This window comes from Cervus canadensis, chromosome 29, assembly GCF_019320065.1.
Source record: "Cervus canadensis isolate Bull #8, Minnesota chromosome 29, ASM1932006v1, whole genome shotgun sequence".
Classification (NCBI taxonomy): Eukaryota; Metazoa; Chordata; class Mammalia; order Artiodactyla; family Cervidae; genus Cervus; species Cervus canadensis.
Window position 1 is genome coordinate 11,359,134 of NC_057414.1, and position 18,003 is coordinate 11,377,136.

At 39.0% G+C, this 18,003-nt stretch overlaps 1 protein-coding gene across 1 annotated transcript; it reads left to right on the top strand.

The window, feature by feature from the left end:
- Positions 1–11,490: 11,490 nt before the first annotated feature.
- Positions 11,491–14,052, top strand: LOC122431437 (tripartite motif-containing protein 64-like). Its single transcript, XM_043452742.1, has 3 exons — positions 11,491–11,901; positions 12,400–12,495; positions 13,711–14,052. The coding sequence occupies exons 1-3, from the start codon at positions 11,491–11,493 to the stop codon at positions 14,050–14,052; spliced, it is 849 nt and encodes a 282-aa protein (XP_043308677.1).
- Positions 14,053–18,003: the final 3,951 nt, after the last annotated feature.

Below are 18,003 nucleotides of genomic sequence, written 5' to 3' on the forward strand. Positions count from 1 at the left end.
TTAGAGCAAGCTCCATAAGATGGTGATGGACAGGGACTGAAGAACAGTGACAAAGGCCTCATCCCAACTTGCCTTCCAATCAGTCTCACCACAGCGTGTTTTTCATAGAAATGAGCAAAAGCCTGGGGAATCACTCAAGGGACAGAGGATAAGAGAAAAGAAAGAGAAGTTAAAAAATTAAAATACCTGACAAGCAAAGGGCTTTAAAAGAGAAATGAGATACCACAGCACATGGTATCAAAATCCCAAAGAGGGACATCACCAAATACTGACAGGATGGAGAATCAGGGACTTGGATTCATTGCTGATGGCAATGTAAAGCAGTACAAGTCTTCTGAAAGACAATAAGGCAGTTTGTTACAAAACTAAGTACCCCCTACCATGTAAGTTAGTAATCATCCTCCTTTGTATTTTCCCAAATCGGTTGAAACTTTATATCTATTTTTTTAAAACCCCTGCATTGGGATGTTTATAGCAACTTTGCTCATAATCACAAAACTTGAAAGCAACCAAGGTGTCCAACCAAGGTTGGTGAATGGATAAGGAAACTCTGGTACATCCAGACTGTGGAATACTATTGAGTGCTAGAAAAAAGTGAGTGATCAAGCTAGCAAGAGACAGAATATCCTTTAATACATATCTCTAAGTGAACAAAGCTAAACTGGAATGGATACATACTTCATGAGTCCAACTATAAGACATCCCAGAAAAAGAAATATATGAAGAAAATGAAATAATCCTTGCTTCCCAGGGGTTTAGGGTGATGGGACTGATTAATAGGTTATCACAAAAGATTTTGGGGCAGTGTAATAGTTCTGTATATTATAAAGGTGAGTACATGTCACTATACACAAGTGAAAACTAACAGAATATACAACCAAGAGTGAACACTAATGTGAAACCATAGTCTTTGGGTGATAAGGAAGTGTCAGTGGAGGCCCCTCAATCGTAATAAACACACCACTCTGATGCATGTTGTGATAACAGGCGACAATGTGTGCTCATTCTGGGGAGGCAGGATGTATATGGGAACTCTGCTTTCTGCTCAGTTTTACTGTGAATCTAATCTTCTCTAAAACAGTAATGACACTCCATATGATTCCAGAGCATAGCTCCCTTCGAAGAAGAGTCCAAATGGCCATGGACTGAATGTGCAATCAAGATAATAACTTGATATAATTAATCTAAGAAACACATTAAAGAAGTACATTAGGAGGATGAAGAGAATAAAAGTATAAACATGTGTATCTAAAGGTCAGAAAGAGTTTAGGTGCTCAATATTTCATTTCTGGTAAGTTCAATAGACATTATTTATATTAAGGCATATTAAAAACAATTGTATACAATTAGACAAGGACTCTGTTTTGATACAGATATAAAGATGACAGAAATATGTGTCTCATCGGAAGCTCATAGAAACGAACAAACGGGAAAACCAACCTTATGAAGGCAGTGCAGGTACATCAGGTGCTGGTAGAGGAAGCCCTTCTCTGCATGTGTCTCCTGCACTCACACAAGAAGAGTCTTCTTACCACTTCTGATAGAGCAACCTGAGAAACAATGGCATATCACACACAGTGTATCTACACTAAACAAAGTTATTTATATCCAGTTTCTATTTTATTCTATTAAAAAACACTTCCAGCTAAAAGCTGGTTTTTTGAAAAAATAAACAAAATTGACAAGCCATTAGCAAGACTCATTAAGAAACAAAGAGAGAAGAACCAAATTAACAAAATTAGAAATGAAAATGGATAGATCACAACAGACAACACTGAAATACAAAGGATCATAAGAGACTACTACCAGCAGCTCTATGCCAATAAAATGGACAACTTGGATGAAATGGACAAATTCTTAGAAAAGTGTAACTTTCTAAAACTGAACCAGGAAGAAATAGAAGATCTTAACAGACCCATCACAAGCAAGGAAATCGAAACTGTAATCAAAAATCTTCCAGCAAACAAAAGCCCAGGACCAGATGGCTTCACAGCTGAATTCTACCAAAAACTTAGAGAAGAGCTAACACCTATCTTACTCAAACTCTTCCAGAAAATTGCAGAGGAAGGTAAACTTCCAAACTCATTCTATGAGGCCACCATCACCCTAATTCCAAAACCAGACAAAGATGCCACAAAAAAAGAAAACTACAGGCCAATATCACTGATGAACATAGATGCAAAAATCCTTAACAAAATTCTAGCAAACAGAATCCAACAACATATTAAAAAAATCATACACCATGACCAAGTGGGCTTTATCCCAGGAATGCAAGGATTCTTTAATATCCGCAAATCAATCAATGTAATACACCACATTAACAAATTGAAAGATAAAAACCATATGATTATCTCAATAGATGCAGAGAAAGCCTTTGACAAAATTCAACACTCATTTATGATTAAAACTCTCCAAAAAGCAGGCATAGAAGGAACATACCTCAACATAATAAAAGCTATATATGACAAACCCACAGCAAGCATCACCCTCAATGGTGAAAAATTGAAAGCATTTCCCCTGAAATCAGGAACAAGACAAGGGTGCCCACTCTCACCACTACTATTCAACATAGTGTTGGAAGTTTTGGCCACAGCAATCAGAGCAGAAAAAGAAGTAAAAGGAATCCAGATAGGAAAAGAAGAAGTGAAACTCTCACTGTTTGCAGATGACATGATCCTCTACATAGAAAACCCTAAAGACTCTACCAGAAAATTACTAGAGCTAATCAATGAATATAGTAAAGTTGCAGGATATAAAATTAACACACAGAAATCCCTTGCATTCCTTTATACTAACAATGAGAAAACAGAAAGAGAAATTCAGGAAACAATACCATTCACCATTGCAACAAAAAGAATAAAATACTTAGGAGTATATCTACCTAAAGAAACAAAAGACCTATACATAGAAAACTATAAAACACTGATGAAAGAAATCAAAGAGGACACAAACAGATGGAGAAACATACCGTGTTCATGGATTGGAAGAATCAATATTGTCAAAATGGCTATTCTACCCAAAGCAATCTATAGATTCAATGCAATCCCTATCAAGTTACCAACGGTATTTTTCACAGAACTAGAACAAATAATTTCACAATTTGTATGGAAATACAAAAAACCTCGAATAGCCAAAGTAATCTTGAGAAAGAAGAATGGAAGTGGAGGAATCAACCTGCCTGACTTCAGACTCTACTACAAAGCCACAGTCATCAAGACAGTATGGTACTGGCACAAAGACAGAAATATAGATCAATGGAACAGAATAGAAAGCCCAGAGATAAATCCACGAACCTATGGACACCTTATCTTTGACAAAGGAGGCAAGGATATACAATGGAAAAAAGACAACCTCTTTAACAAGTGGTGCTGGGAAAACTGGTCAACCACTTGTAAAAGAATGAAACTAGAACACTTTCTAACACCATACACAAAAATAAACTCAAAATGGATTAAAGATCTAAATGTAAGACCAGAAACTATAAAACTCCTAGAGGAGAACATAGGCAAAACACTCTCCGACATAAACCACAGCAAGATCCTCTATGACCCACCTCCCAGAATATTGGAAATAAAAGCAAAACTAAACAAATGGGACCTAATGAAACTTAAAAGCTTTTGCACTACAAAGGAAACTATAAGTAAGGTGAAAAGACAACCCTCAGATTGGGAGAAAATAATAGCAAATGAAGAAACAGACAAAGGATTAATCTCAAAAATATACAAGCAACTCCTACAGCTCAATTCCAGAAAAATAAATGACCCAATCAAAAAATGGGCCAAAGAACTAAACAGACATTTCTCCAAAGAAGACATACAGATGGCTAACAAACACATGAAAAGATGCTCAACATCACTCATTATTAGAGAAATGCAAATCAAAACCACAATGAGGTACCATTACATGTCAGTCAGGATGGCTGCTATCCAAAAGTCTACAAGCAATAAATGCTGGAGAGGGTGTGGAGAAAAGGGAACCTCTTACACTGTTGGTGGGAATGCAAGCTAGTACAGCCGCTATGGAAAACAGTGTGGAGATTCTTAAAAAACTGGAAATAGAACTGCCATATGACCCAGCAATCCCACTTCTGGGCATACACACTGAGGAAACCAGATCTGAAAGAGACACGTGCACCCCAATGTTCATCGCAGCACTGTTTATAATAGCCAGGACATGGAAGCAACCTAGATGCCCATCAGCAGATGAATGGATAAGGAAGCTGTGGTACATATACACCATGGAATATTACTCAGCCGTTAAAAAGAATTCATTTGAACCAGTCCTAATGAGATGGATGAAACTGGAGCCCCTTATACAAAGTGAAGTAAGCCAGAAAGATAAAGAACATTACAGCATACTAACACATATATATGGAATTTAGAAAGATGGTAACGATAACCCTATATGCAAAACAGAAAAAGAGACACAGAAATACAGAACAGACTTTTGAACTCTGTGGGAGAATGTGAGGGTGGGATATTTCAAAAGAACAGCATGTATACTATCTATGGTGAAACAGATCACCAGCCCAGGTGGGATGCATGAGACAAGTGCTCGGCCTGGTGCACTGGGAAGACCCAGAGGAATCGGGTGGAGAGGGAGGTGGGAGGGGGGATCGGGATGGGGAATACGTGTAAATCTATGGCTGATTCATATCAATGTATGACAAAAAAAAATAAAAATAAAAATTAAAAAAATTTTTTAAAAATAAATAAATAAAAAACACTTCCATCCATCACTAGTAAAAATAATTCATTAGCATTACATTAATCTTTGTTTAACTAATCTTTCAGTTCTGAGAACACAGACAATTGAATTTTCTCTTCTCTTGGACACTGACAGCCTTGAATTTAAGTAACCTTAATGTAAGGGGTTTGAGTAAATTCCAGGAGTTGGTGATGGACAGGGAGGCCTGGCGTGCTGCAATTCATGGGGTCACAAATAGTCGGACACGACTGAGCTTCTTAACTGAACGGAACTGAATGTAAGGGGATTCCACTTCTTTGACTAGTAGATCGATATACTTCCAGTCTTATCAGATTGGCCATACTATCAAAAGTGTTTTCCTATTTTGGAAACATGTAAATTCCAAGTCAAAAAACAAACCCATCTGTGACTTCCCTAGAAGTCCAGTGTCTGAGACTCTGCTCTGAATGGACAGGCTCAGCATTTGGTCTTTCATCAGGGAATTAGAGTCCACATTCCACAGCTAAGTGTTCACCTGCCAAGACTAAGTTCCTGTGACTAAGAGTTTGCCTGTCCCATCTAAAGATTCCTCAAGCCACAAGAAAGATCCTGTGTAGCCAAATAAATTAAATGAATCAACCAGTTGCCACCTAATATTGTTGCTGCTCAGTACTGTTGCTAAGTCATGTCTGACCCTTTTGAACCCCTTGGACTACAACCCACTAGGCTCCTCTTTCCATGGAATCCTCCAGGCCAGAATACTGAGATAGGTTGGTATTTCCTTCTCCAGGGGATCGTCCCGACTCAGGGACAGAACCTGTGTCTCCTGCACTGGCAGGCAGGTTCTTTATCCCTGAATCACCAGGGATGACTGCCATCTAAAATATTGTGCTTCAAAATAAATGACAGAAGTTAATCAAAATTTTCACTTGTATGTCAGAGTGAGTGCAGAATTTCCTCTACTTTCAAGTATCTGGTGTGTCACTAATATTATGTTTTGACAACCATCATCAGCTTTTGGATTACTATTGGACAGTTTTGGAGAAGGAAATGGCAACCCACATCAGTATTCTTGCCTGGAGAAACCTCCATGGACAGAGTCTGGTGGGCTACAGTCCATGGGATCACAAAGAGTCGGACACAACTGAGCAACTAACACATTGTATTGGACAGTTTAAAGACAGAAGCCCCAGACTTTTCTGAAAAAAATATATTACTCTTAACTTTCAACAACTCAGTTTCTCAATCAAGTTTTAGGTATCATGCCAAATGGAAAACTATCTGTCTAGGATTTCCCAATCAGAAATTCACATTTTACTTTTACAACATGGAATCATAAGTTAGCAGAATCATTTATGCTCATTTACAATTTTCAATTTTTTATAAGTCTATAGCTCCAGAATAAACTGAAAGTAATTACAAATATTTTCTATGATCTAGGAGCTTTTTTCATTTGTTTGAGAAATTCTTAAGCCTGTTACTGTTGAATTAAAATATTCTTTTCAATTGTTGTGGGGGAAAAATGTAAATCTATCTACTCAGAACTCTCTACTCACCAGAAATTTTAGATTTGGTCTCATCCATGTGGGCAGGAAAATCGACCCCATCATGTCAGGAGTTATCTGTACCCTGGGTGGGTCAGCAGTTGTAACTTTCAGAGTTTTCCATTGTCCAGCCAACTCAGAACATCTCTGAACAGAAGAAGCATTGCATCTGAGATGCTTGCCTATCAGGATCCTTGATGGTCCTCACTGATTAGATTGCTGCAGTTCCCTTGATTAAATCCAGTCAACACTAACTGGATTAAAACTCTTTCCAATCTCTCTCTATGTATTCCCCACCAGGGAAGCCCAAACTCAACATGGTCAAAAGTAAACCTAGCTTGAAATGATTACTTATTAGACCAAAGAATGTTTGCCAAAATCAGACTTCATAACTTTTTTGAAATTAGCTTTCTCAACTTTTCCCAGCATCAGGGTCTTTTCCAGTGAGTCGACTCTTCACATCAGGTGGCCAAAGTATTGGAGCTTCAGTTTCAGCATCAGTCCTTCCAATGAATATTGAGAGTTGATTTCCTTTAGGATTGACTGGTTTGATCTCCTTGTGTCCAAGGGACTCTCAAGAGTCTTTTCCAGGACCACAGTTCAAAAGCATCAATTCTTCCACTGGGTACTCAGCTTTTTTTTTTAATTTATTTATTTTAATTGAAGGATAATTGCTTTACAGTATTTTGTTGGTTTCTACCAAACATCAACCTGAATCAGCTACAGGTTTACCCATGTCCCCACCCCCTTGAACATCCCTCCCACCTTCCTCCCCATCCTGCTCCTCTAGGGTGTGGGTGGGATGTATGGAAAGAATAGCATGGAAATATACATGACCATATGTAAAAGATATAGCCAATGGGAATTTGTTGTATGACTCAGGGAATTCAAACCAGGGCTCAATAACAAGCTCAATCTTCTTTATGGTCTGACTCTCACATCCACATACATGACTACTGAAAAAAGCATAGCTTTGACTATTTGGAGCTTTGTCAGCAAGGCGATGTCTCTGCTTTTCAACACACTATCTAGATTTGTCACACCTTTTATTCCAAGAAACAGCGTGGGTTTTTTTGTTTGTTTGCTTGCTTGCTTGCTTGCTTATTTGTTTTTAAATTTCGTGGCTGCAGTCACCTGTCAAGGTGATTTTGGAGCCCAAGAAAATAAAATCAGTCACTGCTTCCACTTTCTCCTCTGTTATTTGCCATGAAGTGATGGGACTGGATGCCGTAATCTTAGTGTTTTTAATGCTGAATTTCAAGCCAGCCTTTTCACTCTCCTTTTTCACTGTCATCAAAAGACAAATTCCTTTTCACTTTCTGCAGTTAGAGTGGTATCATCCACATATCTGAGGATGAGATATATTGATATTTCTCCTGGCAATCTTGATTCTGACTTGTGATTCATCCAGCCTGACATTTTGCATGACATAATCTGCATATAAGTTAAATAACCATGGATGACAATCTTTGTCATACTCCTTTCCCAATTTGGAACTAGTCTATTTTTCCATGTCCAGTTCTAACTGTTCCTTCTTGACACACATCCAGGTTTCTCAGGAGACAGGTAAGGTAGTCTGGTACTCCAATCTCCTAAGAATTTTCCACAATTCATTGTGATCCACACATTCAAAGCTTTAGTGTAGACAATGAAGCAGAAGTAGATGTTTTTCTGTAACTCCTTTGATTCCTCCATGAACAAAGGATTGTTGATCATGGAGGAATCAAAGGATTGTTGGCAATTGGATCTCTGACTCCTCTGACTCTGTGAAATCCAGCTGCACATCTGGAGGTTCTCAGTGTTGTAGTTCTTCATAGAATGGGTCAATTTCAGTTTTGTTTTTTTTTTTTTTTTGGCCTCAGTGGTTGGGACATAGACTTGGATTTATGTCATACTGAATGGTTTGCCTTGGAAATGAATGAGATTATTCTGTCCTTTTTGAGACTGCAACCATGGACTGCATTTCAGGCTATTTTATGGATGATGAGGGCTATTCCATTTCTTCTAAGGGATTCTTGCCAAAAGTAATAGATATAATTGTCATCTGGAATTAGAATTATAATATAGTTCATTAAATTGAGATATTAAATTCATGTTCAGGGGTTTATTATTGTCCAAACAACAACTTCATGGATTACAACTGTAAACTCAAGATATGACTTTTTAGCAGAGATTGCAGTGTAGCAATTGAATTAAGTAGATTTCAAAGGTTTGACTTCAATCATTAGCAAATGAAAATGCTTTCAACTCTGCAAAAATCTAATCATGTTCACCTATACCTTTTCATAGGACTGATAACCACATCACTTGGAGGAAATGGGTGTGGTCTTCAGAGAGTATATAAAGATTTCCCTGAAGATGCAATTGCATTCTTCTCCAGAATCCAGAGCTGTGGAGTTTGTTGCACTGAGGAGAATTTTAAAAGTTACTGCCAGAAGGAGGTGAGCACCTAATGCTGACCTGAATTTAATAGCTACTTACTGAACAGGAATAGAACATTTCATCAAGTGTACCCAAAGGTGAGTTTTTAATCAAGGTACAGTGAAATTCTGCTATGCTCACTTAAAAATGAAACTTTAATGGCAATTGCTGACAGAAATGTAATTTTTTTCTATCAGTAATATCTATACGTGAACCCTGAATCAAGTGTTTATTCCCTGTGGGATTCATAGACAAGTAACTTCTTTAACCCACACTATGTCAAGCAGCTTCCTTAGAACATGTGGGTAAAAATAGAAAATTAGTAAATGCTGTTGAGAAAATTGAAATAGTTAATCCATATAAAAGGAGTTAATCTAATACCTAGAAATATTTATAAAAAATAAACAAAACACATATTGGCTTCTCCTGTTGTTGAGTCGCTAAGTCATGCTCAACCCCTTGGGACACCATGGACTAGTCCACCAGGCTCCCCTGTCCATGGGATTTCCCAGGCAAGAATACTGCAGTGGATTGCCACCTCTTTCTCCACTGGATCTTTGTGACTGGGGGATAGAACCTCCATCTCCTGCGTAGGCAAGCTTATTTTTTTTATCACAGAGCCACTTGAGAAGCCCATTAGGTTCTCCTATTATTTTAATACTATCATGATCATTGATGTCATTAGTATAAAAGTGATTTTCTTCAAGAATTCTTGGCCAGTTTCTAACCCATTCTACACTTGGTTCCTTTATACTTTCTCCCTGTTCATCAGCTATCTCCTCAGTTGATGCACATTTCAGTCAAAGGCTTTAGGTTCTATACTGTTGAAAACTGTGGTCATCTATCAGAATTCCATAAATCTCTTATTGACAATTTTTACAAGAAATAGATCTGTACACTATGGCTTTACTGTCAAGCTTTTTTGGAAAGGCATCTTACAGTTGATGTTATACTCATTCAATTAGCAGAAGTTTTTCTTTCTGTCTCTTTTCATGACCAGAACCGAATTCTCAGCCTTGGAAAGATGTAGCCTCTTCTATTCAATTTCTCATAGACAGGGAAGAAAACAGGAATCATATATTTAAAGCAAATATTTAGTCACAATGTATGATAACTGAAAGTATATATTCATGCTCACTTTCTCTTATCCAAATACTTTCCATTTACCTACTTACCTGGATAGATAGTGTCCAAGAAAACAAGTAGTTTTAGGTTTTAAAATTGACATCAAAATTTAAAATAACTTAAGAAAGCAATTTTAATATATTGATATCTGTAATGTTAATTTATTTAATCATCATTATTTCATGACCTTGTGTTACTAGATGTTCTTAAGTCTTAAAAGAGTATTCTAGAGAGCCAAGTACTTATAAAACACATAGTACTCCTAAAATGTTCAACATAATGTATATATTTCATATCCTTCACACAGATGAACATGAGCTAAATGGGTGAATTAATCAGAAAACCTCCTTGAAATGGTGGCATTTGCTATCATTTTAGAACCCTCACTTTGCAATGCATAAGTGAAAAGTGTTCGGGATAGATTTAATTAGCCAGTAAGGACTCCAAAGACGTGAAATGGACAGACAGCGAAGTCTCAGAAAACAAAGAACCTGATGCTTCTTCCATTAACCAAATGTCTGGAATTTCTAGCGTAGAGAGGAAATCCTTATGTATATTCAAACTTATTTCTTTGCTTTTAGTAAACAACTGATTCTTTTTACTGATTAATGTTATAGTGGGAACACTCACCAGTTCAAAATACGACGTGCTCTGTTCATCTGAATTCACTCCAGGTAAAACTGTTTTCCTGAACTAGCAATGACATAATTTCTTTTTTGTTTTTTAATTTTTGCTTTGAAAGGAGTAGTTTTGTTACTTAAGTCATAAGGAAACACTGACCTAGTTACATATTTAGCACATCAAAGTCAAAACCAACATTGATTACATTAAGTTTACATTATTCATAAACATTTGTATTTGTCTTTAGAAAAGCACATATGTCACTTCAAAGGCAGAAGGAATAGAGAACATTAGCACAGAGACAAAGTGAGTGCTAGTGTGGGTTCCAAGCAGGGAGAGATGGAGAGAGACAGACTGAGGTTACATGTGTGCTTTGGGACCAGTCAGCTGACCAATTAACTCTGGAGTCATCCTAACATTTACACTCATGTTTACTTTAAACAATAAAAGCTGCTAGTGACTCTTATCTAATTTCATCCTCTTTATTATAGCATGAACCCAACCAGTCTGTAGTCACCATTTCTAGGTTTCTACTGTGATTATGCTTAGTCGCTCAGTCATGTCTAACTCTACTGTAGCCCACCAGGCTCCCAGGTCTATGGGATTTCCCAGACAAGAGTGCTGGAGGGATTGCCATTTCCTTCTCCAGGGGAATCTATCCGACCCTTGGCTGGAGCCCGTGTCTCCTATGTCCCCTGCACTCCTGGCCGATTCTTTACCCACTGAGCCATCAGGAAGTCCAGGTGGTGATAGTGGTAAAGAACACACCTGCAAATGCAGGATGGGTAAGAGACATGGGTTCAATCCCTGGGTAGGAAAGATCTCCTCTAGAAAGACAGGACAACCCACTCTGGTTTTCTTGCTTGGACAATCCTGTGGATAGAGGACCCCAGGTGGCTACAATCCATAGGTTCTCAAAGAGTTGAACATGACTGAAGCAACTTAACATACATGTTTGTATTGAGGGTAAGCAAATATGGAAATGAGATAGAGTTCAAAACAGGACTGTGCCAAAGGCTTTATTTTCCCTGATCAGGGCAGAAGAATAGCCTTTTCGCTTACCTTCTCTTATTTGTCTTTAATTTTCAGAAACATGGATTCAGACACACTGCAGGTCTTCCAGAGTGAACTCACCTGCTCCATCTGCATGAACTGCTTCCTGGACCCCATCACCATAGACTGTGGGCACAGCTTCTGCCGTCCCTGTCTGAGCCTTTGCTGGGAAGAAGGCCAGACTCCAAGGAGCTGCCCTGAGTGCAGGGGAATATCAGAGAGGCCCCATTTCAAAACCAATATTGCCCTCAAGAGGCTGGCTTCCCTTGCCAGACAGGCCAGAGCTGACCATGACCGCCGCTCTGAGGAGCAGATCTGTGAGACACACCAGGAAGCCAGAGGCCTCTTCTGTGAGGCTGACCAGACCCTGCTCTGCGGGCCCTGCTCTGAACGCCCCGAGCACGCAGCTCACAGCCACAGTCCCATACACGGGGCTGCTGAGGAGTCCCGGGTAGGTGATGCCTCTAGAGCAGTTTGGGATCTAGAGGCTCCTAAGTCAGAGAGGAAGACGAGGGTGCTATGATGGTGACGGGATGGAGACAGTGGAGGTGGGGTTTCTGAATGTGGATCCTCACGTATGATGTGTCCTGTCAGGGTTGTTGCCCAGTTGTCCACACACGTGGAAACGCAGCCTCCCGGGGCAGGTGGCACCAGGGCCACAGGCTTCTGATGGGAGCGTGAGGCTTTCTTACTCGGGCTATCAGAGTCTGAGTCTCAGTATCTTGGGGAATGGATTCCATTATCTGTAAAGTTCCCCCAGTTCTCTAGTATTTGCTTCTGTGTCTTTGATATCCAATATTAGAATCAAATTAGAGTAATGTGGAAAGCTCTGACCACAGCATTCTATGCAAGATTTCTGTGTAACCAACAACTGCCTTTCTTCATCCAGAACAGGATGAAATTTATGGTGTCACTTTCTAGGTCACTAAATCTCATGGGTATTTTGCAGGAGAAACTTGTAAAGAGAATGAGATCTTTATGGAAACTGAGAGAAGAAATGCAAATCAGTCTGAATCAGGAAGCTAACAAAACTCAGTCCTTTGAGGTAAGAATAAAAATGTTCCTATTTTTTTGTATAGACATTGATATAATTCTAGATTTTAGGTCCATTTAAGTTCCCATTAAAGGATATTTGTCTCTTCCCTGGAAAAGTAATAGTTTAAAATGACTTACTGGTAATCACAGTTAGAACAAGCTAATGCAAGTTGCTTTTCAACAGTGTGTTGAAATGCAGAGAGATTTCTCTGCAGACAAAGATCTGTATAGTCTAAGGCTATGGTCCCCCCAGTGGTCATGTATGATTGTGAGAGCTGAACCATAAAGAAGGCTGAGCGCCGAATAATCGATGCCTTTGATCTGTGGTGATGGAGGAGACTCCTGAGAGTCCTGAGGACAAGAAGATCAAACCAGTCAATCTTAAGGGAAATCAGCCCTGAATACTTGTTGGAAGGACTGATGCTGAAGCTGAAACTCCACTACTTTGGTCATATGATGTGAACAGACAATTCATTGGAAGAGTCCCTCATGGTGGGAAAGATTGAGGGCAGAAGGAGAAGAGGGTGTCAGAGGATGAGGTGACTGGACGGCATCACCGATAAATAATCATGAACTTGGGCAAACTCCGGGAGATGGTGAGGGATAGTGGGGCCTGGCGTGCTGCTGTCCATGGGGTCACAAAGAGTCAGACACAACTGGGCGACTGAACAACAAGAACAGCAATGCAACTTAGCTCAAAGAATGCTAGTAAATAGGACAACCAAGGCATGAAAAGTATTCTTAGGCCAAATTTTTAAGATTTGAGCAAGCTTTCTAAGACATGCAAAATAAGATGACATTGCACCAAGAGTGACTCTGAAGGAGAAGATAAAAATATAGTATTACCTAGAGGAAAAATAGAGCATATTTTATGAACTGTGCTAGATGAGGTTTATCTCATAAAAGAATATTTAGAAAAATCAGGGTAAGGAGCAAGAGAGAAACAAGATTCAGGTAAGAGGGGAAATAATTGATGGAGTAAGAACCCTGGAATATCCTCCTAGGAAAGGAACCTGGGACCTTTAGATGGCTTGATTTAAACAGGGAAAGAGACTAGGAATTCAGAGAAAGGACAGAGAGGAAGGGCCAGCAAATATTCAAGACCATTAGATGTGTGAGGCAGAAAGTTTGTCAAGAACATTCTCAATGATATTAGGGAAATAATATTTGAAGCTTTCTTTTGAATGTGAGCGTAAGTAATGTTTTGAATCCACTGTCTCTGCAGAATTATGTCGCCTTAAGGAAGGTCATGATTACGGTTCTATATCAGAGGATACCTCTGTTGCTTCATGAGGACGAGAAACTGCATCTGGAGGCCCTGGAGCGAGAAGGCAAGGAGATTTGTCAGCAACTCAAGGAGAGTGTGTTGAGAATGACTCAACAGGGAGAAAGTCTGAAAGAAGTGTACAGAGAGCTGACTGCGATGTGCCACAAGCCAGACACGGAGCTGCTCCAGGTGAGAAAGGAGGGTCCGTCCTCAGAGAAACACTCTTCTAGACGAGCTGCTGTGACACTAAAATGTTACCTCATATACGGTTACTCTCGGCTAAGGGATGGTGCTCCTTGACTCCCATTATATTTCTCAAATCCCTCTCTCATCATATCCTGGTAATCTTTGAAATATTTTTGCCCTTTTCCTACCTCACATAGGACCAGATTTTCCAATGTGGTCAGGAGTACTATCCAGACAGATGATCCAAAATCAGAAAAATTCTGTGACCAGGGGACAGTTAACTTTCTTGGAGTAAATCTCAATATATGTTCTGCTAAACCCTTATCACTCTGTTATCTCACACTTCCTGGAGACACTGAGGTTTTGCCAATTTTCTATGCAAGATTGTTAGAAATGGTCGTCAGTTCCAATGCATTTGATAAATCCTTTTTATGGTTCCCTGTTTTGCTTTAATTGTTCTCATAGATGGTGAGATCTCTCCTTGGAAGTAACATGGACTGTGAGTAACACTGGAAGCATAGACGTGGCTGCATCATTGCACACACTCTTCCTGGCCTCCTTCCTTCCTTAATGTACCCTGAGGAAGCCCATCATGTTTTAGTTTAAGCTCTCTTATTAATATAGCTTCTGATTGTTCCTTAGAAGAGAATGAGAAAGTAATAGCTTTTCAACAAACAGAAGTAGGAAAGAAGATACAAAAGGACAGAAATCTCATGACTAACATGGTCTTTTTTCCTTGCAGTCCTTGGGAAGGGTCCCTTCTTGCAGGACTGAGTCAGCACAGCTGCTCCTGCCCCAGCCTGTGGTTCCTGAGCTCAGCATGTGGCCCATCCCTGGACTCATAGACTGGCTCAGACGATTCCAAGGTAACAGGCAGCCCTCTGATAGGGGAGTTGTATGCTTGTCTCTGTTCATGTTCTTTCTGTGACCTTCCTCATTGCTCAACCTATGGACTCTTTTTTGGGAACTTTTATAACCAAATTTACCCTTAGAGTGGACTTCCTGTAGCTCAAACAGTAAAGAATTTGCCTGAGAGGCAGGAGACCAGGGTTCGATCCCTGGGTTCGGAAGTTCCTTTGGAGAAGGGAATGACAACCCACTCCAGTATTCTTGCTTGGAGAATTCCCTGGACAGAGAAGCCTGGCAGGCTACAGTCCATGGAGTCGCAAAGAGTCCGACGTGACGGAACAACTAACACATACAGCCTTATAGTAGAATAATAATATACAATGTTGGGTTGGCCAAATAGCTCTTTTTTTTTCCCCCCATATGATCTTAAAAGGAAGAAATCTTGGCAAACTCTCTCTATATATACACTTGCTTTTTTCCTAGATACCAGTTTTTCTCACATATATATCTGGTATCTAGGGGAAAAAGCAAGTAAAAAATGAGAAAAGATAATTGATGTCCAATAGCAGGCTGGCATGCTTTTGACTATTTCCTTGAAATATGTAAGTCTGTCTGTACATTTGGTACCTTCCAAGTTTTAGGGAAGGGAGGTTATCACTGATTGTGAGATATTTAAGGAGTATTAAGTTGGTCTATAAATGATTTGTAATAAATTCAAAGCATATTTTCTGGACATTGAACAAAATCCTCTCTATGATCAAGCTTATTACAAGCATAATGTGAAATTTTATAAAGTTTATTAGCAAGATTGGCAAAGTTAGCTGGGAACTAATTTTAATAGATTTATGTTTCTTTTGTTTTTCAAGGTATACTGGCAGAAAATTCTCACAAAGAAAGCATTTCAAAAATATGATTTTTTTTTTATTTTAGTTTAAGTTTGAATTCTTTAGTGAAAATCCTTGTCAGGGAAAGTGATCACTCTTTTGGAGTTATCATTAATATTATGTTTATTATTGAACATTTTCTAATGATATGGGCAACTACTTTTTTTTTCTTTCTGATAGTGAATTTTTATTTCATTGCCTATTTCAAATGTCCCAGGAAAACAATGGCCAAAAGCAGTAGATCTCCTAGATAAAAATCATGATTTCTCCCATTTGTTCTGGCTCAAATCTTCTTCTTATGAAGACAGACAAGAAGATCGTGGACTACAAAGGATTCCTCATGCTCTCTTGCTGTCCTGCCTCCAACTTCTACTCATAAGCTAAGCAACTCAGACACTGTATAAAGCTCATGTCCATCAGGAATTTAAAACACCATTCGTTAATATAATTTTGTTTCCTTTTTCCTACAGCGTACACTGTGTTGTATAATGAAAGAGTCACTCATCATCTCCCCGTGTTTGAAGATCTGAGATGTCTGCTGGCTGGTCCTGATGGTCCTGGGATCGACTACACTCCACCAAGATCTAAATATTTTCTTGCCTGGGGAGCTGAGTCATTCACTTCTGGTCAGCACTACTGGGAGGTGGATGTGGCCGGTTGTTGCAACTGGGCCATTGGACTTTGCAATGACTCCTGGGCAAGGGAAAGTGACATGGCCCTTGATTCCAAGGGAATTTTTCTACTTCTTTGTATCAAAAAGAACAGTCAGTACAATCTCTTTACCTCCTTCCCACTGTTACCTCAATATGTCAAAAAGCCTCTGGGTCAGGTGGGGATGTTCCTGGATTATGATGGTGGAATCCTGAGCTTTTTCAATGTGGCCAATAGTTCCCTCATTTGTAGTTTCCTCTACTGCTCCTTCTCATCTCCTCTCAAACCTTTTCTTTGCTCTAGATACCCATGATCAGAGGTCAAAACTCTGACCCCAGGTGTCAGGAATGTGAATAATTAAGGTTTTTATGTAAAGTGCCCACTTGACTTTCTGAAACTTCACCTTTCTTTATCAAATGTATTGTTTGATTTTTTTTCAAGTTTGGTATGTTGTGTATAAATTTATTTCTGTTTTCATGAAATAAAATCTCTCCTGGAATACTGTGCAATTGTTATTCTATGTCCTGTGTGTTCACTGGTTTCTAGTTTCCCTGGAAATCAAAGAACACCTGTCATGCTTTCCTAACTGTGTGTGGTAAAGCAAGAACACAGGATTCTTTTGACTGGCAGACTTGGAATTCTCTTCTCCCTGCTATGCATCTCTAACATCATTTTCCTTCAATATGTCTCTGTTTCAAAATCATTATTCACAGATACACGTGTGTGTGTGTTTATTTTTTTTCCATTTATTTTTATTAGTTGGAGGCTAATTACTTTACAATATTGTAGTGGTTTTTGACATACATTGACATGAGTCAGCCAAGGATTTACATAGATACATTGTTAAAGTTACCAGAATAATTAAAATCATCTTGCTAGATGGACTCAGCACATCTTATATTTTTTCTTTGCAAAGCTCACATCCTAATACTGGCCATCCCATCCAGTTGACCAATTATAAGAATGTTTATCTGTTTATGTACAGATAAATTCCACACACATAGCACAAACATACCTGTCTTAAATATATCTGACTAAGTTAATACAGATACTAAATCATATATAAAAACATAATCTACACATTTCTAAAAGCTGATTGAGTTGGAGAAATCTGGCCCCCTGGCTTCAGAGTATACTACAAAGCTATGGTAATCAAGAAAGTACAGTATTGGCACAAAAACAGAAATATAGACCAGTGGAACAGGATAGAACTCTCAGAGAAGCCCACACACATATGATCACTTGATCTTTGATGTGCTCCTTAGTGTGCCTTTGATGTGATCAAAAAGGCAACAATATAGAGTGGAGAAAAGACAGCCTCTTCAGCATGTGGTGTTGGGAGAACTGGACAATTATATGTAAAAGAATGAAATGAGAACACTTCCTTTACCATGGACATGTGTGCTAAGTTTTTTCAGTCATATCCAACTCCATGGACTGTAGCCCTTCAGGCTCCTCTGTCCATGAGGATTCTCTAGGCAAAAATACTGGAGTGGGTTGCCATGCCCTCCTCCAGGGGATATTACCCCCAGGAACCAAACCCACGTCTCTAATGTCTCCTGCATTGACAGGTGTGTTCTTTACCACTAGTGTCACCTACATAAAAATAAACTCAAAATGGATTCAAGACCTAAATGTAAGGTCACACTCTGTAAAACACAGAAGGAAACATTTGCAGAAC